Here is a 24,876-nt window from a genome sequence, read left to right on the forward strand (position 1 = left end):
AGAGAGAAGAGGGAAGAGAAGGAGAAAAAGAGGGAGAGAGAAAAAAGGAAGAAAGAAGAGAGAGAGAGAGAGAGAGAATGAGCAAGAATGTAGGGATGGAAACAAACATGGTTCAAGATACAACCTTGGGTTCTAGGAAGGTCAGCTCCTTGAGGGCAGAGACTCTCACTTCTATTTATGTATTCTTCAGGACCTAGCGTGTAATATATGCTTAATATACTCATTGTTTAATTGAGTAATGGTCTCCGGTGATGGGATGGTCAGAGGAGTAGGCTAGAGAAGTCACCAGTGAGTGTAGGAAAATTCAATGTTATTAAAGCCAAGCGATGGGGAGAGTTTGAAGAAGAGGAGGTGGGCCAGCCTTGACAAATGGCCTCAAAGAAAATGAACACAGGAAAAAAATCAATGTCTTTTGAATGAGCAAGAGAGAAAGGACAGTAGCTTTAGTAGCTAGATGGCCAGGTATGATGGAAGGGTGTCTTTTCTTTTTTTAAATGATAAGGGAGACCTCAGCATGTTTCTAGGAAGATGGAATTGAGTCATTCAAGACAGAGATTGGGATGCAGTAGGTGGGGGAAAACAGAGTCAAGAGTGTATGTTGTTGACTTCTGGGTCATGTGACCAGTAAATTGGAGGAATAAATTTTTTCTCTGGTCCCTATTAACTCTTAAAAAAAAACCCCAAACAACTACCCCCCTACCTCAAAGAAGAGTAATGTGCCGGAAATAGATCAGTTGTACCTGAATACATAAGACAAGAAAGCAAGAGGCTGAACAAGGTGACAGCAGTGGAGAACTGTTATTCATAATATGCTCACTCCGAACCCTTCCTCTCCAAGCCTCCATGTTCTGGCAGATAAACCAATCCATATCCTTGAGATTCATTCAGGAATTTCCCTCCTCCTACAGAGATATTTACCTGCCCACCCACCTCCCCCATTCCCCACCTTTCTCCTGCTGCCCTGTTATAACATCCAGAGGGCATCAGTTCTTCCCACCACATGAGGAGGAGCAGAAAGTATAGGAAGGATGGCGCTTTTGCTTTCCTTTTCCTTGGGGATATCCTGAGATTATGGAACCCCAAAGAGGGAGAAAGCCTGACTGGAATATCTACCTCACCCTCACCCCATTTCTACAAAAAACTGCAGATGCTGATTCAATCCAACCAGAGAATTACAGAAATGAGGGGCCTAGGATAGGCAAAGCTTCACTTTGTGTGGTTGCGCCAGACCTGAAACAAAGGGGACTGGAATCCAGCTGGGGCAAGACCTCTCTCCTCAAAACCTGCTTGGGGCAAGGAATGAGACTGGTAAAAAAGCAAATCCTCCAGTTGTGGGAGGAGTTTGGGACATCTTTGTGCTCTGGCCCAAGGGTAAATGCACCATCTAAGGGGGAGGCTTTAGAAAGTGAGCTCTAGGGGGCTAGCTGGTGGAGAGGATGATCAATTAACAAGAGAGGAATGAATAAAGGATTGCTAAGCAGCAGTGAAGGCTTATTGTCAAGTAATATTAATTTGAGAAGTAGCATGGGATTATGTATAGAAGCAGGAAGATCTGAATTCATGTCCTCTTAATGCAAACTGGCTCAGTGACCTTGGGCAAGTCACTAAAACTCTGAGTGCTCCAGGCAGCTCTTGAAGATTCCCAAATCCGTACCATTGGCTAGCTCTTGAGCCTCCATCTGATATTGTCCCAATCAGTGATTGACAATTCCCTTAAGCATGATTCTTGTACAACTGACTACTGAAAATGGTGACCCTTTTAGATCTTAAACATAACAGTTTATTTAGCAAAAAGACAAAATAAACAATAACATAGATACTGATTTTTAGAGCAAATTATAAATAATAAAATACTTTACAATATAAACAATATAAACCTTGATCACTGTCCCACTGATGTTTTCAATTTTTGGAATGAAAAGTGTGCACACACTTATAGGAACCTGTTTAGAAACTGAGGGAGGAATAACTCAGGTGTTTAGGGGAACTCAGAGCTCTGAACCGTAAGCTTGTGTGTTATTCTTCTTTTTAGGAACAGCTGCAACTTCTCTGCTCCCTATTTGATAGTGGGTGTGTGGGATGTTCAGGTGTGCTAGCGTTTCTGGTGGGAGGGCTGCTCTTTCATCTTTGGTGTCCATCTCTCACCCAACTCCCACCTGGGGCTCCAAGAAACCATAGCATGTGCAAGGGCCACAACCCAGTAAAACCATCTTGGCAGAGGGGCAGGTTGAGGGTAAACCACAGGCCTCAAACCTGTTGGTGACTTAGGGAGATGTCCATCCCATGCATGTGAAGACTTCCCTGGTGTGGAATGGGCAGATGAGAACAATTTGTTCCAATGGGCATGGATGTGGCTGAAACGGGGGCTGTGGAGTGCTCAGAGCTTGGTCAGACATCAAAGACACCAAGGTCATGCGCTGCATCCTGGGCCATCACCAGCCGTCTTGATTTTTGTCCTGCCATTGGACTTCAGCGACTCAGGAGCAGAGAGTGAGGCTGACAAGTGTGCAGCTCCATCCCCCATGATGTCACGACATCCCCCATGATGTCATGACATCTCTCATGATGCCATGGCTCCTCTTTGAAAACATAGGACAAAAGACTTGATTTTTCGTCTTCACTGCTCTTGAGCTGGGGGAATCTTCTTTCGACCCAAACATAAGCATTTACAAACTCAATGTATCGTCACCCTGAGAGGGCATTTAGAAAGTGTTACCTCTTGATTTGAATAATAGTTCTCTTTAAGTCAGAGCATTGTGAAGCTTAGCAAATGGACTCTCTTTGGGCTCCAACCCAGCCAGCTAGCCCCTCACCCAGAAGCTACATTGTCCAATCAGAATAGTTGTCATTGTTTGTCCTTTGTTCTCGAAGACAACCATGACATCAGGGAGGTGATGCCATGACATGCAAGTGAATTGGATTGGGGCTCCCAGCAGCACACCTTGCCTGCAATTTGACTCGTTAGGTCACTGAAGTGTCCTCGAAGTCCAGTTGGCTTTTCCTTCTCAAGCCAGTGGTGGCAGCAGAGAGCAACAGACCTTTATGAGAAGCCTCACCTCCCTAGACATCTAGATGGACCCAAGGGTAATGGCTGTCCTTGGAGCTCTTGGCCAGTGAAGTCGCTTCTTTCTCTGACCAATCAGGAATCACACAACAGAAGCCTTCTATCAGCTAACTGCTTCTTATTGTCATAGTTTGGACAGAGCACCTTGTCAGCCCCGCTGCTCTGTCCTCAGGTTTCTAAGTCAAATTCCTTTATACTTGGTTCCTCCCCCATATTTTTAATATACTTCACTGGTTTTAAGTAAGAGCCTTCTCTCATTGAATCTACTTTCACTCAAAATGTCTCAACTCCCCAAATCTCTCCCTATCAAATTGATAATTATTTTTCAAAGTCATGCCTCAGTCTCCAAATGTTTTGTGATTGTTCATTTTTTAGTTTTATGTTCTCGAGTCACATATTACATTACAAATGTAATGCAAATTACTTGCATATTATTTGAAGTCCCATAATGCTCTGGAACTGTGAAGAGCTCAACAGTCTTTCATTTATTCAGTATCTTTGAAACTCTTTCTTTATACTCATATTTTCCCACTTTTTAATTAATAAAAGATCTTTTTCTGCCTCTTAAAAATATATTTTTCCCACAAGAAGATTGAGTCTTTATGTTTACTTCATGGTTCATATTCTTTCCCAAACTGTTTAAATCCCATCTGAAGTTATTACTTCATATACACAGTAATATATGCAGCTATTTTTCCATGTATGAAAGAATATATTTGTATATAGTTTTTATTAAAACAAGCTTATTTTTCTATTGTTATTAGGTATCAAAATGTTCATCTATAATAGTGGCAGTATCTTTTATCCTTGGACAGTTAACATAAATCTCTTCCTTACCCCAAATACTTTTCTTTGCCTTCTCATTCTTAAATTACTCCATACAAAAAGAGGCTTAAATGGAAGATGTGCCTTATATCATCCCCCTGGTGAACATTTGCAGCCAAATTTCAGAATAGGAGGGCTAGACAACATCATTTAGCTACAAAAAGGTAAATTATTTTACCTTCCTAACGTATTTTATGTTAGATCAACACTGCATAAATCTTTCTCATTCCAAACATTATCTAAGCAAAAGTAAGCCTTTCTATTCCTGACCATCCTTATATTTTTTTCTGTGTGTGTACATATACATAGATATATAATAATATCAAATAAGCAATAAATATGTAGATCACATATAAAAATCTGTATGTGCAAAGACAGCAATAATGTGTACATATATATCAGTATTTCATCAACTAATAAAATATATCTCAGTAAAAAAGAAGACAGAATCAAGGAAGGTACAAACATATGTCACAATTCATCATTAAAGCAGTATGTTTGGTTCCTGTTGCGCTGTATAGAAATCCCCTGAGTTTAATATTTCTCACACTTTTATTTTCTAAATTTCTGGGTATTTTAAAAAATCAGTATCATGTAATGGTAACTCAGCTTAGGTTGCTATAATTATGGACACCTATTAATATGATCGGTTCTCTCTCTCTCGCTACAACTGCCATATCAAGGTCAGATGGAGTTGGAGTTTGACCTTCTCTCATCATCCTTTTACCTTTTTTTTTTCTTTTTTGACTGAGATGTACCTGGTGAAACTCCCTGAGTCTCTGGCAGGGACCACTATACATTATCTTCTGAAATAGAGTCTTTCTTAGTTCTTGGAAGATTTTTTTCCTCTAAAGTTATAATTTTCTTATTAGTTCTTATTAACTTATTTCGCAACATAATGATTTCCAATAGCCTTTGGTTTCTACTTGAGTATAGTAACTTTTTTGATGTCTTTTTTGTATTCCTGGTCACCTTAGGAATTTGTACACCTCCTTTATTTTGTGGGTCTCTCCTTAGAAGTAATAATAGCAATTCAATTATATCATGCTTTACAGTTTACAGAGTACTTTCCTCTTAATAGCCCTGGGAGCTGGAGTAGTAAGAGAAAATGTTTGGGAAGTCAGGAGTCCTGAGTTCTAATCCTATCTTTGACACTGTGTCACCTTGGGCTAATCATATCATTTCTCTGGGCCTCAGTTTCCTCATCCTTCCAATGAAAGACTTTGGTGAGAGCTTCGAGGTTCTTCTCAGCTCTGACATTCTATGATTTAAAAAGAATGATCCTTGTTTTATAGATGGGGAAACTGAGGCCCCCATTTTCAAGGTCATATGACCAGTAAATCTCAAATCCTGGAATAAGATATAGGTCTTTGAATGCTAGATGCAGTTCATTTTCTTCTATACTTTGCCTCTTCCCAACATTTGAGGAGCAAAGGTGTCAGCATCCTAGCAACAGTTCTAGACCTTTAAAACAAAAACTTTTAAAATGGTGGTTTTTGTGTTGTCTGCTGTTCGGTGATTGTGCGTTTTGCCTTCAGGTTGCCACAGATCCTGTGCTGCGTGCTGGGGGCCAACCGAGAAGAATTGCTTGTCTTGCCAGGATCCATTTCAAGTGCTCAGAGAAGGTTCTTGCAAGGACAGCTGTGGTCGGGGGTTCTACAACAAGAATGGAGTCTGTGAAGGTAAGAAGATGGTAGCCAGCATAGCTGGTGTCTGCTTTCCTTCTTTTCCGTTGCCTTTTTTCCCTTTCACCAAATTTATAAATCCATAGAAAGGAGTCCATTGAAAGAAGAATCCATTGAAGTGAAGTGAAACACCTTGGGTGATGGTGCCATTGAATGATGCCTGAAATAAGGCACCAACAACACTTTGAATACATCGATAAATAGATAAAGTCTCAGTGGCATACGGGAAGAGGATAGATGTTTCTAAAAATTAAGAGAGCTGAACTGACATAACATAACCCCAAATAATTCCAAGAGAAGTAGCAAGGACATAGGGATTAGAGAGCTGGTCTTAGAGTATGGACAATGATGATAACAATAATGATAGCATTTACATAGCTAGTGCTTTAAGGTCTGCAAAGTACTTTACATATGTTAACACATTTGACCTTCACAACCAACCTGTGAGGTAGGTGCTCTTATCACCATTTTACATTTGAGGAAACTGAGGCACAGAGAAATTAAGTGACTTGGCCCAGTACACTGCCTCATGTACAAGAGGAATCTCCACTATTCTGTACTCAACAGACGGCCCCAGATTGAAGATTTTGTGGAATGGGCAATGGGCAACCCAATGGGCAGTGTTTCCTCATGTCAATTTTAAATTCTTCTCTTTGCAAGTCCAGTTCTGGGTTCTGCCTGCTGGGACCAGACCAGAAGTCTAGTCCCTCCTTCACAATAACCCTTCGTGTACTTGGAGATAGCTGTCAGATCATCTCCTCTGAGGCTTCTTTTCTCCAGGCTAAACAGGCCTAGTTCTGTCAGCCTATCTGTTTATTACATGAACTCAAGGTCTTTCACTGTCCTGGTTTTCCTACTCTGGGCATGTTCCAGTTTATCAATGAACTTCTTAAACCATGGTGCCCAGAACTGAATTTAATACTGCAGTTAATATATGGCTCAGGCAGGGTACCAAGACCACCATTCCCTCATTCTGCATCTGCTGATTTGTTGAGCTCGTTGTCCACTAAAACCCCCAGAATCCATTCCAGAATTGGCTACCCTCCAATCTAGCATTTGTATGTTTATTTTTATTTATATTTAATTATTAATTTTAATTTATTTAATTTTATTTATATATTATATATAATTATAATTTATTGTTATATTTATAATTTATATGTATAGCTTGCTTATATTTATTTTTAATTTATATTTAATCCCATTGAATTTCATCTTATTAGGCTCAGCCCAGGCCTCTTGCTGATTCAGAGTCTTGTGGATCTCTTGATTTTATCCAGGATGTTGGCTCTTTCTCCCAGCTTGGTGTCCTTTGCAAATTTGATGAGTATTCCACCAAAGTCTCTGGGTAAAAATGTTCAATAACACTGGGCTCAATACAGATCCCTGGGTTACGCTCCTGGAGACATCCTGTCAATGTGACATGGAACCATTAACAACTGTCCTTCCAATCTAGCCAGCCAACCAGGCATGACTCCTGAATTCTGAGAATAATTGTATTCTCATCTCATCCACATACCTCTGTCTTCTCTTATAAGAACAGTAGGAGTTACTTTATTTAGCACAGAGATGTTCCGTGACACTCCTGAGTGAGACCTGAATCAGATTAAAATGGAATTGGGAAATATTTAATAAAACAAATAAAAATACAATAAATTATAGAGGACATTACATTTTGAAACTAAGTCAGTTATACAGTCTACATGGATCCTTACGTATGGATTAGCAGCCCCTTGTTTCTACTTGCATTTGACACATTGCTTCCGCTAATGATTTGCTAAGATTTAGGTGAACTATTTCCACAGTTAGTAATTCTGTCAAAAGAGGACATGAGATGATTCTGACATTATATGTTTTTGATAAAGTCAGGTTGGCTCTTTATAATTACCCCTCCCCTTTCTAGGGTCTTTGCCAACTTTGTTGTTCAGTCATTTCAGTCGTGTCCGACACTTCATGACCCCATTTGGGGTTTTCTTGGCAAAAATACTGGAGTGATTTGCCATTTCCTTCTCCAGCTCCTTTTACAGATGAGGAAACTGAGGCAAATAGGGTTAAGTGACTTGCCCAGGGTCACACAAGCTAGTAAGTGTCCGAGGCCATATTTGAACTTAAGATTTTCTTGACTGAGGTCTGGTGCTCTATCCACTGCACCACCCATTTGCCCCAACTACCTGCTTAATAATGATTCTTCAGTTTTCTCAATAAATACAGTCAGGTTCACTGATGTAAGATTTGCAGACTCATTTCTCTTTTCTTTTTTGAAAACTGGGACAACACTTTCTTTTCCCCAATCTTGTGGTATCTCTCTGGTTTTCCATAATCGTTCACATATTACTGACAGAGGCTCAGTAATCTCACCAGCCAGTTCTTTCAAGAAACGTGAGGATAGAGTTCATCTGGGTCATATTATTCAGAAGTTATTCAGAGTCCTGAGGTGCTTCCAATCTCCTCTCTTATCTCCGATATCTAAGGACATTATGTTAATCTTGCTGTGCCATTTCCTGTGTAAAGGTCATTCCTTGCAGCACAATAGAAATTAAGCCACCTGCCTTATCTTTTGGTCAGTTATCCTCCCATCCACCCCAAGCAAAGGTCCTATCCCTTCTTTGATATTTTCTTCCCCCTTTAGGGGAATAACTTTCCCCCTTTTTCTTGTCTTTAGCTTCTCTTTTCAGCTTCAGCCCATTCTGAGTTTTAGTATTCCTGACTATTTTTATAGTATCTTGGCACTTAAATTCATCTCTTATTATTTGGTCTTGCAGACATCTTTAAAACTTTTATTTTAAAATCTGAGGTAGTGGGTGGATTCTTTATGCACGGACAAATCCCATTTTTCTTCCTCATTGGACTTGTTTTCCTTTGTGTATCAGAATTTCATTCTTATGCATCTCCCATTCCTCTTGGGCTGACTTTCCCTGAAACATTTTACTCCCAGAGTTCTTATCTTTCCTCTGAATTTTTTGAAATCTGCTTCAAGATAATCTAGAGAACATGTCAAACTATGCCACCATTTCATCGCTTTGTCATAAACTCTAGTGGAGGGGGGGTTCCTTCTCCCCAAGGTTCCCGTCATTTCTACCCCTAACACTCATTCTTCTCAGTAAGAGTCAGATGGACTAGAATTTCCCTTTGTTTGTTCGTCCACCTTTTGAAGAAGGAAATTAACTCTCAGGCAAATTAAGGAATTATTGGGTGTTCTGCCTTTGGCAGGAAGAGAGCTCCAGGACATTTCTGTATAAGGGAAATTCTGCTTCACTTACTATGTCATACCTTTGGGGTTTGTGATCTATTTCCCAAACTTCTCATCTATTTCTGCTTTCTGACCAGGTGGTCTTTAGTATACATCAGTGATAAATCACTTTTTAAAAAATGCTCTATCGGCCTCCACTCATCCTCTCTATTATGCTGCCCCTAAATCCTTCTTGAGCTATGGTATTACCCAAAGTACTCTCCACCCCAAACTTTTTCATTTGTTTTATTTTTTTGTTGTTTTTTATTTTTAAATCAATTATTCCCATCTAGAGTCATGGTCCAGTCATGAGTTTCATCTCACCAAATACCAGGAATGCCTATGAAGTCTAAGTTGCCTCTTCTCCTTAGAACGTCTAGATCTTCTGGTTTCTTGCCTACATTTTGGAATTTGTACATGGTTTTTGAAGCTGTGGGGTTTTACCACTAGCTCATTTCTTGCATTTTGTTGTTGTTTTCTGTGAACTTTTCAGTGTCTAAACTCCTATTCTTCATGGTATCTTACTTGGGGGTTATGCACAAGTAGTCTTCTGTTCTTCTATCCTTTTCAGTTGAGGCTTTTTTTTTTTTAAGCAATCACTTGGTAAACATTTATTAATCACCTGCTATGTCTCAGACACTGTGATGGTGTGACTACATTCTTCCTAGCCCTTGTCAAGCACATTTTATCTCTGTCTGGGAATCTGGCATCCAGATATTTGAGGCCATGGCCTAGAAATTCAAGTTCCATTTTCAAAATAGTCAGTTATTCATATCTCACATTTGTTTTTCTCATTTGTATCCTCTCACTCCAATGGGCAATGTGAGGTCAACTCAGCCTTGCCACTATGGTCTTGAGTTTCTTGTTGAAAACTTTGTAATGTTTGACTGTGTTTTCTAGGTTCTTTCTGCCAATGTCATTTGTATCTAGGAGAATCACCAGAAATGGGAAATTGTCATCTGTTTTGAGATTTCATGGCAGAACCTTTGTTATGTTTTAAATATATACAACAGGAAGACAACAGACTCTTCTATTGTTATTAGGTCAACAAATAGCTTCCTCAGAGATTACCAAGTACTTCTAAGGACAACTAGGTGGTACAGTATAGGGGAGGAGAGTAGGGAAATGGAGTGAGGAATCAGGAAGACCTAAGTTCAAATCCTATCTCAGACACTTAGCAGCTGTGTGACTCTGGGCAAATTCTGTCTGCCTCAGTTTCCTGTAATAATAGCACCTGCTTTGCAGGGTTGTTGTGAGGATCAAGAGATAATATTTGTAAAGCATTTTTTTAAGCTTTAGAGTGTTATATCAATATTAATTATTACTAATAAATTATATAGTTACCTAAATATTAGTAACTGCTATTATTTAAATATTGTTTGTTAGATATGTTATTACGTAAACAATAGTTATTATTGTTGTTATTTCTATCTTTATGTTCATCCTCTATTGCTTACTGCACCATATTTCTTCTGTGGCCCCACTATATCCATCTTGGGAGGATAAGAGCATCTGTCTTCTTCCTCTTCAGGAAAAGCCGTAAATTAGTTTTAAAAATTGTAATTGTACATCCATCTTTTCTTTCTTCTATGTGTGAGACTTTTCCATTCTCTGACATCTTCATAAAGTTGTTTTTTCATGTCTCAGATCTTCTTTTCCTCCACTGAAGTCTTGTTTCTGTTTTTGTTGTTTGTTTTTAGAAGTGCTTCATTCTCTCTAACAACCTGGGATATGGAGAGGGGATCTTCAAGACCCTTTGCCTTCTCCAGGATGGGGATCAGGCTTCACTTGGAACACAGATAATAGTCACTTAGCTATGGCAGAAAAAGAAACAGTCCATGATAGGTGCAAGGCACTGCATAATTTCTTCTACCTTTCAAAATGGTTGAGATTTTCAGCCTTGGCTTTTTTTGGGAGGGGGGGCGGGGTGGATTGCTATTGGTGTTTACAAGTTAATTCTGAACACCTGGTTAACACTTTTTACAGCCACCTCTTAATAACTTGACAATCCCCTAATTTCCTTTCCTTAATCTCAACAATTCCGGTTCATACTCCATCAGTCTCCTGTCTGTTTCACCAATTTGCCCAACACACCAATCCCTCCATAAATTCGCTTTACCCTCTAATTATCCTACTTAATCTTTTCTTACTTACCTTTGCCTATCCTTTCTTAACTCTAACTCTTCAGACTCTACTCTCTCATCTTTCTTAATCATCCATAATCCTTCTTCATCTTTTGATAGTTTTCGTAACTGATCTTGGTCTTGTTTCAGCCTAGAACTAGAATCTGGCCCCCTTTCTGGACCTAGAAATTATCCTTCAGAATCTCTTCACTTTCTTCTCAATATCTTCTCCAAATTCAACTTTGGCTTTTCCATATGTGGGCTGCAAAAATCCAGTGCACAACAAAAGGAAACTGAGGCAGAGCTCCAGGCATGATCAATTTATTAGACTAGCTGTCCCTAAGTAGTTGGATTCTGGACCTTCCTCATGGCCAAGGATCCCTCTGCTCTCCATTTAAGGCCTTTGACTGAACTTGAAAGGTCACTAATGGGTGTTAACAATTCATGATTGGTCAATTTCAGAAGGGGCAAGAACTCTATGATTGACTAAGGTAGATGTTCATCAACCATTAGCACTTTGTCAGCAGAATTTTGGGACTTTCCACAGGCTGTGATGAACATTCACGCCTAGCAAACAAGAAAGCTGAGGAAGCTGTGGTTTTTTAAGCACATTTCTCTTAGGAGTTGGTGGGGTAGGAGTGGGGGTGTAGTTCTAATACAGCAGATTCCTAACACAAGTTGATTATCAGGCCTAATGCAGTATAATGTGTATATAACTCTATAGTCAATCAAATAGAATTAATATTATAATCAATACATGGTGGGCTGATCAATAATAGACTACACACCTCTTTTTCTTATCGCATTGACTAATATAACTAAATAAAACTTGCCTCTATTCTGCTTAACCCACTAATACAATCACCCTTAACTCTATTCTGCTTAACTCACTAACACAATCTCCAATACCCATTAAATCACAAGGAATGGAGTAAACACTGAGTAAATTGAGTGGGGCTATCCAAATTATTTTCACACAAGTAACTCTCGTGATTTTTTTTCTCTTTCAAATTTGGTTCCAATCCTTCTTTCTTGTAGTTGTCCTTCTCTCACAGAACCTGGAGCATCTGGGTTCAAGGCTCGGCTCTGATGCTGTCTGGCTGCATTACCCTGCTTGCTGCACCATCTCCCTGGGTCCCAAGCAACTCTCTAAGACTGTAAGAAGTTGAAGAGTTGTTAGTCTCTGTTGGTAGGACCAGTAAAATCAAGGTGTAGACAAAAAAATCCCTTCATTAAGGCGTATAGTTGCCTAGAGCATGGTGAAGTTCTTGTATGGCATCATATAACCAGTCTGTATCAGAGGCTAGATCTGAACCCAGGCCTTCCTGGCTCTGAGGCTTTCTCTCTATCTCCTATGCTGTACTGCCTCTCATTTAGCAATAATTGTTACCCACAATCTTGTGTTTTCTATTCTGATGAATGATTTCAGAGACAAAAATACAATGGGTGATAGGTTCCAAGAGAATAGTTAATATCTGCGGCAATTTCAGAATCAAGCAAGTGTGGGAGGCATTTCAGAACAGTCTGTTGAAAGCATGGCCTTAGAATCGCAGAATTTCAGAGTTGGAAGAGGCCTTAGAGGCCAACACTCTGCCCTTTATCAGAATGAGAATTCCCCTCTGTCTGACCTGACAACCTGTCCTCCAGGCTTAAACCCCCAGGTGAGGTAGAAGCTTCTTCATTCCGAAGCAGCCTCTTTTTGGAGACCTTTAACAATTAGGAATTTTTTTCCTACTTCAAGCCTAAATTTATCTCTTTGCAGCACCCACACGTTGCTCCTACTCTATGGTGTAGATATCATTATCCTCATTTTATAGATGAAGAAACTAAATTTCAGAGAGATGAAGTCGCCTGCCTAAGATCACATAGCTGGTTAGTGAAGGCAAGACTTAACCCAGGTCCTTGGCCTCTTAATCTAGGACCATGCTGCATTTCTTACTCCCCAGCGCAGGGGCTCAGTATTTTTGGAATGAATGAACAAATTGTCCATTTATGGAAAGGGTGGTTTTTTGAGAGTAAATGGAAGGGTTTTTTGAGATCCAGAGCACTTTACAAAACTCAGCAGTGTGAACATAGTCTAAGTAACGTAGACTGAATCTGGAGGGAGAAACCTGGTTTTATTTCCAGCAGGACCAGGGTATCATATTAATTTAGCTGAATGTCAGGTAGTACCTTGTGAATAGAGCCCAGGACCTGCATTCAGGAAAATCCGAGTTCAAATCTGGTCTCTGATTCATACTTGCTATATAAGCCTGAGCAAGTCACTTAGCCTTTGCCTGCCTCGGTTTCCTTATTTGTAAAATGGAGATAATAATGGCATCCTTCTTCCAGAGTTGTTGTGAGGATCAAATTTTTGTAATGTACTTTGCAAACCTTAAAGTACTGTATAAATGCTCCATGTTGCATCTGCCACCCTGCCTCTTTTTGGCTCCAGGGAACAAGATGGCGGTCTCAGGATAAGCTCACTTCTGAACTCACTGCTGCTATCTCAAGCCTTGATGGACACTACCTCCCTCAGCCTTCTCTCCAATTAGAATTGGAAGAGAGGAGGGCAGAATACCAAACTCCTCCCATTGCCTTCCCTTTATAGAGTATAGGAACTGGACTTTCAGCTCATTCCCCTTTGTATCTGCTACTCTACCTGGTTTCCCTCCTCCTACCCACCTCCTGGTGTCCTGTCTCTCCCCATCTGTTTCTTTTGTGTATTGTCTCCCCCCCATCCATTAAATTGTAATGGGGTCTGTCTGTCTTTTTTTAAACTATATCCCTAATGCTTAGCATAATGCCCAGCACACAGTAGGTGCTTAATAAATGTTTATTGGATTGGCAATGCTAATATTATGATTACTACTGGTTATTCTTGAATTAGTAACTCTTTGCTTCTCCCTCAGTCCTGATAGTTGAATTATCAGAGTCTTCTGAAAGGCTGGGATCAAGTAAATAGAATATGGCCCAGGAGGCCCAAGAGAACAGGACTACTGTATTAAGAGCAACTATTACAGTTGTAAAGAATCTCTTCTGCTATTGAGTTTCCTTTATGGATTTTTCTCACTCTTTAGCTTGTGGCCCGTCCTGTGAGAGCTGTGGCCCGGAGAGTTCTCACTGTCTGACATGTGCTAAGAATACTGTATGGCATGATGGCCAGTGCATCCCGGAGTGCCCTCCTGGGCACTATCCTGATGGCACAGGCAGATGCTCAGGTAAGCCCTGTTGATCATTCTTGTCATCCTCATTAACATCGTTGTGAGGAAGCATTAATAAGGGTTCTTTGAGGTGCTCTGTGCTGTGACCTTCCGTGAATGGTCTCATTATTTCAGAATCCCTGGACATAAAATGAACATTTTAGATGAAAGCGGTTTTTTTCCCCCTTTAATTTGGAATTTTGTCTGTCAGTTCTGAATATGTCTAAGTTGGGTGTATGAGGGGAGTTTGAGTGATTTAAAACAATGACTTCTAATCGTGTATCATTTCAGGAAATAAATTGTTTCACCGAAGACCAAAGACATGTTTTCCCTAAAGTCCTTATACACATTTAAACTTAAAAGCTTTATTTCTGGCATATCTACAATAAACAAAAATCCAAAGCAAATATCTAAATTTGTTTTTGAAAAAATGTATCACAATTTTCCTTATTTCCAATCCTATTACTAATGAAAAAAGGCTTGTTTTATTTTTGAGGGTAAATTGTGACTTGTGGTTGCTAAACCCTACTGCCTGCCCACCCGCCTTACCTTACCACCTTTCATTTCTGGCCTCTTTCCTCTCTACTTTTATCCCATCTCTAACAGTATTCTGTAACCCCAACCCTAGCTTCTTATGTCTCTAGCCCCTGTATTGCTAGAGTCCCTCTTAGGTCCTGGGAGCTACCACAAAAGACTTAAGTTGGAAGAACTTCTGATCCCAGTATCCAACAGGTGTAGGAAAGGATAGTTCCAATCTCAAAATGAGAGTTGCAATAGGAGTGTATCGTTTTAGTTGTGTACAACTCTTTGTGACCCCATTTGGAGGTTTCTTGGCAGAGATACTGGAGTGGTTTGCCGTTTCCTTCTCTAGCTCATTTTACAGATGAGGAAACTGAGGCAAACAGGATTAATGACTTGCCCAGGGTCACACAGCTAGTAAGTGTCTGAGGCTAGATTTGAACTCATGAAGATGAGTCTTCCTGAATCCAGGTCCACCGCTTTATCCACTGTGGCACCACGTAGCTGCCCTGTATTCAGGTAGGGCAAACAAGCTGATGTGGGTGGACCTAGGAAAGTCATTACCATGCATAACTTTATTTCAATTAGAAAATGTGTTCCTAGTTTCAAGCATCTAACTTGCAAGCTGACATTTAGAACATAATCCATTTCTAAGTTGGGACCCATCTGTGTGTTTAGGAAATGTAATTCTTAAAAGAAAATGCCATCACATTGCTCAGTGTTGGTCCTGTGCCCTTCCAGTATTCAGGAATGCCTGCCATCTTCTTCTAGTCTCCTTGTATTCGAATGAGACATATGGTTAATGTGGGAATTTGTTTTGCTTGATTATACATAATTGTTACAAGAATTTTTTTTTCTTTTTCCATGGGGTTGAGGTGGGAGAAGGTAGGAGGGAAAGAAAAAATATTTTTGTTAACTGGAAAAAAATAAAAAATTTAAAGGTCTCTTTGTACTCCATTCTCTTAAAATTCTTTTTCCTCCAAGGCTCAGCTTAAGCATTTGCCTCCTATGTGTTGAGACCTCTCCTGACTCCGTCCAAATGCTAGTGCTTTCCCTTCTATGTCTTGTGTTTGTTTTGTACATGCATTTTGTCTTCCCCAACGTGATTAAGATCCTTGAAGACTTTTTGTCTTTGCATTCTAAGAACCCAGCACAATGCATGGCACGCAGTAGGCCCATACTAAATGCTGGTTGATTCAGCTGAAGTATACCGTGGATGAAGCATCCACGGAGAGGTGCCCTTAGGGGAGATGCATTGGGAATGCTAAAGGATTGGTGAATCTCTGTCTATTCCGTGCATCCATGAACAGGGGATGAAGCAGCTGGCCATCTTGACTTCTTCGTAGGTGACTCACGTCCCAGTGTATTTGGTTCCCTTCTGTTGTCGTCTTTAGGTTGCCATGTTTCATGTGCCAACTGCAAAGGCCCCGCAGCTGCCCACTGTACTGCCTGTTTCCATTCTTGGGTGTTGCACCAAAACCAGTGTCTTTCTGACTGCGGACAGAGTTTTTACCCTGATCGTGGCATCTGCAAAGGTATTGGAAGAATTCTTACATGGAATTATAAAGTCCTACAGATTGTCATTATTGCTCTTCTGGGGATTTTCTGTTACAAGTTGATTGGATTTGTAGTCAGGGAGAGCTGAGTTTTGGACATTTTCAAATCACGTGACCCTGGGCAAGTCACTCACACCTCTCTTAGGCTCAGTTTCCTTCTCTGTAAATGAGAATTAAAATGACACCTACCTCATGAGGTTGTTGAAAGGATTGAAAGAAATAACTTACACAAAATACCTTGTAAACCATGGCACTTAATTTGTTAGCCATGATGACTGTAACTGTTATTATTTTTCAGTGTAACTTATTTAAATAAATTCTTCTTTCCAAGGCTAGTTACCTGGTTGACAGCACAAATAACCATAGTGTGCATTTTTCATCTGTACTGTATGCTAAAGCGGGTGGTTTTTAGTTTTGTTAAAGGACAACATGTGACCATTTGCAGACCCACCCAGCATGTTATGATTTTTCTGCCTGTGTTCTGAGGAACTGACATTTTCTTTTAAAACAAATTTAATATATTTTATTTCCCCCCAGTTACATGTTAAAATATATATATTTTTAAAGTTTTGAGTTCTCAGTTCTGTCTCTCCTTTCCTCCTTTCCCCCCTCTCTGAGATGGTAAGGAATCAGTTTTAGTTTGTACATATGCAGTCATGTGAAATATTTCCATATTGGGGAACTGATATTTTCTTTACCAGGGTTAAAACCTCCCTCTACCCCATCTGTTTTTTGTTTGCTTCCCCCCCCATTTGCCCAACAAAGCATCTCAATTAATTATTAGTTTCCTTTTTGTTTTCCTGAAAGGAATGAATGGTCAATGACGTTCATAAACAAGTGGAATTTTTAATACCAGGCTCTCGTTTGGGTAAAAAAAGAGACTTGAAAATGGGCTTTGGCCAAAAGGGTATTTGTGCTCATTGGAAAGAAACTCACTGGAATTACTGGCAACTTGAACATCACAAGAGACTGCTAATAAAGAGACTGTTGGGAGAAATTGCATTAGCAAGTGGATTCATCCATTGGGCTTTTCAAGCTGCTTTGGTTCCACGAGGGATGCTTTGCTTTGCTAAGAAAAAAAAAAGCCTGTGTATTAATTTTTACACAATATTCTCATTCTTGGTTGCAGCTTGTCATCCCTCATGCCTGAATTGTGTTGGTCCAGAACCTTCCAATTGCACGCAGTGCAGGAAACCAGAGGAAGGAGTGCAGGCTGAACGGGCGTCTGGGGAAATCCTCTCTGGCACATGTGTGTCCCAGTGCAAAGCCCATTTTTACTTGGAGAACACTGGACTCTGTGAAGGTGAGCAATCTCAGAACATGCGGAGGGCAGGGGTTCTAGGTGTACTAGTAGGCCCAAGTTTGCTGAGATTCTACTAGAATGTTCTGGAGTACTCCCAGGTTCTGGTTGGGTTTGCTTTTGTGGGCAATGCCATATAGTGGAAAGAGCACAGAACTTGGAGGGTCTGGGTTTAATTCCACGGGAAAGCCACTTAATTCTTGAGTCTCTGTTTCCTCATCCATAAAAAAGTGATATTAATACTTGTTTTTTGTATGTTATTAGGCTGTTGTGTTGAAATGTCCCGGAAAAGCATTATGTCAATTGTTATTGTCCTAGAAAACTGGGTAGTTAAGTGAGTGGGGGACTAAGATAAAAAGAGAAAACACAGAAAACCAATGGACTGAAAAATGAACAAGAAATAGCAGCCCCTTTCCACCTTTCATTGTAGGCCAAGAAGACTACTTATGACTCTGCCCTTGACCTCTGTTCTCAGAGTCACCAGGAACAGGAATAACTTTAGTCAACAAACCTTGTTACCTCTTAAAAGTGTCTACTCAAATACTATGTAGTTTTTTTTCCCCCAGAAAACAGTAGAGTTTTGACAACTGGAATAAGTCAAATAGCTTATTCTGTGAACTCCGTTTCCATCTTTTCTTATTGCCTTTTAGGAACACACATTAGTAGCTTTTAAGCAAAATATGGGCTCATGTCAAAATCAAGCTGTGGTTGAGGTGACTTACTGTCTGTGGGCAAGACTGTCTGTAGGATTTTGTCTAATACTAGATGGCTGGCCTCTGTGGCTTGAAAGATGTAAGGTCACTGGAGCTATATCTCAGGGCCACACTGGAAGGGCCAGTACCCCAGAAAGTAAGAAGTATTCCATCTTTTCATCTTCATTTCATGCATAAGCCATTCTAGAAGGTGATTTTGTTTATATCTCACAAATCAATCGACATGCTTTTATTTAGCATTGTAAAATGACCAACCAGTGTTTTAAATGATGGGCTACAAAGACAGAAAATGAAATAGATCCTGATGGGGAGACAGGATGTACATATATAAGTATGCATATAATAATCATACAAAGTAATAAATACATGCTGGGGAGAGTGAGCACTAGTATTTGGGGGATCAAGAAAGGCTTTGTGTGAAAAGTGGTGCTTAAGGTGAATCTTGAAAGATCACAAGGGTTCTGTAAGGCAATGGTAAGGAGGGAAAGGGAGAGAGAGAGAGAGGAAAAAAAGAAAGGGGAGGGAGGGAAGGAGAGAGAAAATATGAGTGTGTGTGTGAGTGAGTGTGTGAGTTCAGATCTGGAGAACAGCCAGAACAATGGTCTGGAGATGGAAAATGGAGTACCATAGATGAGGAAGAGAGTGAAGACTAGTTTGGCTGCACCATAAAATGTAAGAAAGAGAATAATATGTAAGGAGGCTGGATTAGGTTAGAGCCAGGTTGTGAAGGGCTTTAAAAGCCAAAGAAAAGAGTTTATGTTTTAACTAGAAGGAATATGAAACCACTGGAGTAGAGGAGAAACATGGAGAGATCTACACTTAAGGAAAACTACTGGCATTTTTGCTGAGGATAGATTATAAACAGGGAGACATTTAGGTGAAGGGATCATTTAGGTAACCATTTCAGTAATCTAAGAAGGAGGTGAGGAAGATCTGAAATGAGGTAGTGTCTGTGTGAGTATAGAGAATGGGACATATGCAAGAGATGTTGTGGAGTTAGAAATGGTAATGTCTGCAAACTGAATAGATGTATGGATCGATAGAAAGCAAGGAATTAAGGATAATATGGAGGTTATGACCTGGGAAACTGGAAGAATGATGTTGCCCTTGATAGAAATAGGGAATTTCGGTAGAGGCAAGGATTTTTTTGGAAAAATCATGTTTTCAGTTTTGGACATGTTGAGTTCTAGCTATTTTCAAGAGACCCAATATCCAACAAGAAGTTGGAGATTCATTACTGGAGTTCAGAAAAGGCTTGGAGCTAGGATGCATGAAGAGAAGGCCCAGGATAGAGCCTTAGGATAATCTCATAGTTAGACAATGTGATGTGGATTATGAACCAGCAAAGAAAGGGGAAGAATGGTCAGATAGGTTGGAAGACAACCAGTATATCATCGCAAAACCCAGAGAGGAGAGAGTATTTCTGAGTAGAAAGTGGTCAATATTGTTAAATGGAGCAGATACTTTTAGAAAGCCATCAGATTCATCAGACTTTGCAAGTAGGAGCTCATCGGTAAATTTAGAGACAGCAGTATCAGTTGGTGAAAGCCAGATTGTAAAGGGTTGAGGAGTGAGTATGAGGAGAAAAAATGAAAACATTTAGTGTAGAGTGTTCCCCCTCCAAGGAGTTTGATTTTGAATATTTTCTGTTTTAGTGTTTAATCGAAGTTTTAAAATGTTTGTTTTCCAGATTTTTTTAGTTCCATGCATAATTCATTCATGCGTTTTTCTCTTGTTGAAAGTGTTTAGAGATAGAAGATTTCCACTACAGATTGAATTTGGCCACATCCTCAAAATTTTAGCATGTTATCTCATTATTGTAATTATTTCTATTGCTTTTATGATTTATTCTTTGTTCCCAGGATTCTTCAGGATTATTTTATGTAGTCCCCAATTCATTTAAAATTTTCTTCAATGACTCTTTATTTAATAGAAGTTTTACTCCATTGTAGTCATGAAAGAGTACGTTTAGTATTTCAAGTTTTCTGAATTTGTTTATGAAGTTTTTATGCCATAATATGTGGTCAAATTTTGCAAAAATGCTATGTGATACTGAGAATAAACACACATACATATTTCTTTCTTTTTATTCAGTATTTGCCAGAATTATCATAACTAGCTTTTCTGAAATTCTTTTCAGGTCTTTAACTTTTATTTTTTAATTGATTTGCCAAGGTACGGGAGGGATAGATTTCAGTTACCAACTATTATCATTTTACTGAATGTTTTTCCTTTAATTCATTTAGCTTTTCCTTCAATATTTAGACACTATGTCTTTTGGTGAAAATATTGAGTATTGATATTAATTCATTGTCTATAATGCCTTTAAGCATAATGGAACTTCCCTGTTCATCCCTTTCAATCAAATTTATTTTTGCTGCTGCCCTATCTGAGATCCTGATTACTACCTTTGATTTGATGAGTTTAGCTGTAGCTTAAGATTTTGTTGAAACCCATGATTTTTATGTGGATCTTTATTTTACAAATGTGTTTGCTGTAAACATGTTTTTGGACTCTCCTCTGTCATTTTCTGTTTTATGGGTGAGGTCATCCCATTTACACTTAAGACTTGTGATCATTAATTGTGCATTTCCCTCTGTCCTGTTCTCATACTTCCCCTCTTCTCTTCCTCTGCCCTACTACTTTTTACAAAGGAGAGGATGGTGAGAGAAGAGTGTGCGAAGCACTAGTGATCTATGCCTGATACAGTCTACGTTAGCTTCCTGTTGACCAGTTTAGATGAATGGGACATTCGAGTGATGCACACTTTCCTTTCCTTCTTTTTTTGTAGTCTTCTATTTGTAAACCCCTAATACATGTAATAGTAAATTCCATCCCCACTTCCTTCCCCTTTCATCTCTAGTTTGTTTCTTCCTCTTCCCCATCCCCTTTAACCTGCTTTTTGGAAATTATTACAACTTAACAAAACTACTTCCAGGCCCTCTGTCTTACTTATTTACTTCTATGACCTTCGAGATGTTTGGGTGGGATGAGACGCTTTTTTTTTTCTCTTCCTATTAGAATATAAATACTTCATCCTCACTAATTGGGCAAACATTTATCTTCTTTTTTTAATGTTTGTTCGGACTCTTGCATTGGCATTTCAGAGGCTGTCCTCAGCTTTGGTCTTTTCATCAGGATTGCCCTAGCTTAACTGTTCTGGTTAACATCATTATATTAGAAAACTCTGATACTGCTGACTTCACAGAGAAGATCTTTTCTAGTAAAACAAATACACATTCAGCAACACCAGCACAGAAATACCAGCAATGAGGCTATTGGTACTTTACTTTTCAGTTTGTTTTCATGTATTAAAAATCATCATATCCGATTTTAAAAAGCAGCTAAGTGGCACAGTAGATAGAATGCTGGGCCTGCTTAAGGAATCACATTTGTTCTCACACACTTGTCAACTGTGTGACCTTGCACAAGTCACTTCACTGCTGCCTACCTCAGTTTCCTCAACTGTAAAATTCAATAATAGCACTTACCTCCCAGGGCTGTTGCAAGAATCCAATGAGATACATTTGTTATCCAATGAGATAACATTTGTAAAGTGCTTAACACAGTCCCTGGCACATAGTAGGTGCTTAATAAATACTTGTCTCTTTCCTTCCTAAAAGAGGCTTTTATTTCAGGAGGGACATTTTTCTATGTTACTGTTACTACTTTGAAATATACTGACAGCTAAAAAGAACCAGTCACTTTCACAAGAAACAGCATTCTGTGTTTGTGGAATCCTCATGTTTCCCTCAGGTGATAGAGCAGACCTAGTGGAAATTACACCTAATATCTAAGTACAAACTTGCCCTCTCATGGAATCTTAGAGAGGCTGTGGTGAAATCCTGGCAGAGAACAGGTTGAAAACCTTTGATTGAGAAGCCTCCCTTATGGCCAAACAAACTCTATTTTTTCTTGTGCTAGAATAGAGCGTAGCCCATAGGAATCAAGAATATAATTTCCCTCTTCTCATTAATGGCTATTCTTAGAATTCTGGGTTCTTCTAAAGGCAGTGTCTGGAATTTGGGATTGATTCAGAGGAGGATGAAAGAGATAACCAAATGTTTGAAAATAATGCCAAAGAGCATAAATCAGTAATGCTGGGATAATTCAGCCTGGAGAAGACAAGGCTGATAAATTAACAAATAAACAGACAAATATATGCACAACACACATATATAACGTGTGTATATCTACACACATATATCTCCCATACACATGTGAGTGTGTGATATTCCTAAGTCTTGTGTATGTACCCATTTATAACATACACAGGTATATATACATATGTGTGTCTATGTACGGGCATGTTGGTATATAGATATCACTTTCCTTCTTACCTATAGCATGTAGTAAGTATTTAATCGTTGTTTGACCTATAACCTATGAATCAGATAAGGATAAGTGGAAAACAGCAGAATTTGGAGTCAGAGGTCCTGGATTCAAATCCTAGGTTTTTCATTTGCTACCTGTGTGTCTTTGCATCAAACCACCTTACTGCCTCTTTGGGCCTCAGTTTCCCTGTCTGTAACATGGTGGTGTTGGATTAGACCTCTAAGTTCCCTTCTACTACTAAATCTATGCTTCTATGATGCTTATGCTATAACATTAGGGCTTTAATTAGGTATATAGTGATATTTTACTGTAATCAATAAAGGGGGATATTTTGGAAATCTTCTTATCCATAGACAAGGAAATCTATGGGAATGCTTAATTGTAGTTTTGCCTAAAGGAACTATGCGGACCTCTTGTTTTCCCTTATCACTCCATGATTCTTGGCTAGTGAAGAAATGATTATTATTTACCTTGGTCCCTGGTTACCTAACAGGGACTTATTAGAAATTCCTGCTGCCTCCCTGTTGACCTCCCCATAGGTAATTGAGTAAATTGTGACAACCAATTTATCGGTGGTGTGAATGCTGGAGAAATCAGTTAATTGAGTTGCCTAAGTCCCTCAGGGATCTCAACTACTCTTCACCTACCTAGTTCCCAAAACTCTGTTGTCTTTCATTTTCCTTGAATATTGAGTGTGACAGCTGATGAGCCTTGTGTCATTCATTCATTGTCTCTAGAAACCTTGGAGAAACCTCACAAGCTGTTTGAGACTGCTGAATGATGCCTAGGAAACCAGGCTCAGCAGTGCTTTGAGGCAGCATAGCTCTTTTCCCCCCATACCTACCCAGACACGTCCTTTCCTGTTTGCAGAACCTAAAAAAAAGTGTGTCATTGGGAGTTTATTTGCCCCTGTGATCTTGGTGGCCGCGGTACGTCTATGGAAATGTCTCTTTTTTCTCCTATTTCAGCATGGAGTGGTTAGAATATTTCTCGTTTTGAAATAATAAACAGGAAGCCTCTGTGTAGAAGCGATATATGGTACTTTGAGGGGGATGTATAGTATTTTCTTCTCCATCTCACAGCTGCCATAATATTGTGACCGTATCTCACCTCTGCTCAATAAACTCCAGGGTCTCCTTGCCTTTGGGCTAAAATACCAACTCTCCTGCTTGTCATTCAGAGCCTTTGCCAAGCCTCCTCCAGCCTTCAGCCTAGCCAGATTGGCCTTCTTGCTGCTCCTCATACGGGATGTCTCCCATCTCCACGCTTTTGGGCTCTTCTCCCGTACCAGCAATGCTCTCCCTCCTCACCTCTGTCTCTTAGAATCATTAGCTTACTTCAAGTCTCAGCCCAAGGACCACCATCTGTGTAATACTTTTCCTGGTCTCCCAGCTGTCATTGTTTTCTCCTTCCCTAGATCACTTTGTTATTGAATTTTGTATTTTCTTATTTTGTGTATGTCTCCCTCCCTTATGGAATGTAAGCGTCTTGAGGACAAGGATGATTTCATTTTTGTCTTTTTAGCCTATAGCGAGAGCTCCATCAGTGTTTCTTGTACAATTGATAGAATGCAGAAATGAAGGTTTCTACTCTGAGCTGTGTTATACATAGGAAGATGATGTAGCAAAAGCAAACAAGCTATTTCACTGAACTTAGGCCATGATGGAAAGAGAAATACACATATGAGTAAACAACACTGGGCAGAGTATACTATTTGTGGTTGGCCTTTAAAGACATCTAGGTGGCGCAGTGGATAGAGCACTGACCTTGGAGTCAGGAGAACCTGAGTTCAAATGTGGCCTCAGACACATGATACTCGCTAGCTGTGCGACCCTGGGCAAGTCACTTAACCCCGATTGCCTTGCCAAAAAAAAAAAAAAAAAGACAGATTGCCTTCTGAAAAAACCAAAATATCGAGGCATGGATCGAATATACCTGGAAGAGAGGTTGCCACCTGTCGCTTCTCTACCTACCATTTTGCCTTGTGTCCTTAAGTGAACTTTGAAATTTCAAGTGATTGTTGCTTTACCATTAATTTTAATTTTCTTTCCAATTTCTGTGACTACAGAGTCTAGCTAGGGTTGAAAGTATAAAGGAGGGTCTGTATTTAACAATAAGGCAAAAACATATTTTATTCCCCTCTATGTTTTATAAGATCTGGCTGAGGGGCAGTTAGATGGTACAGTGGATAGAGTACCAGCCCTGGATTCAGGAGGACCCGAGGTCAAATCCGGCCTCAGACACATAACACTTACTAGCTGTGTGACCCTGGACAAGTCACTTAACCCCATTGCCTAGCCAAAATACACACACACACACACACACACACACACACACACACACAC

The 24,876-nt window shown here is 39.6% G+C and overlaps 1 protein-coding gene across 1 annotated transcript in view; it reads left to right on the plus strand.

Annotated features, from left to right (window-relative positions):
* FRAS1 (Fraser extracellular matrix complex subunit 1) overlaps window positions 1-24,876 on the plus strand; it is a 475,354-nt gene that overhangs the window by 198,304 nt on the left and 252,174 nt on the right. Inside the window, exons 15-18 of the mRNA XM_027854503.1 lie at window positions 5,428-5,571; window positions 13,986-14,126; window positions 16,022-16,162; window positions 17,313-17,486. Of these exons, the coding sequence (XP_027710304.1) occupies window positions 5,428-5,571; window positions 13,986-14,126; window positions 16,022-16,162; window positions 17,313-17,486 (600 nt within the window). The remainder of the gene's footprint in view (window positions 1-5,427; window positions 5,572-13,985; window positions 14,127-16,021; window positions 16,163-17,312; window positions 17,487-24,876) is intronic.

Source organism: Vombatus ursinus, unplaced genomic scaffold (genome assembly GCF_900497805.2).
Source record: "Vombatus ursinus unplaced genomic scaffold, bare-nosed wombat genome assembly UNPS02010461.1, whole genome shotgun sequence".
NCBI classification, from domain to species: Eukaryota; Metazoa; Chordata; class Mammalia; order Diprotodontia; family Vombatidae; genus Vombatus; species Vombatus ursinus.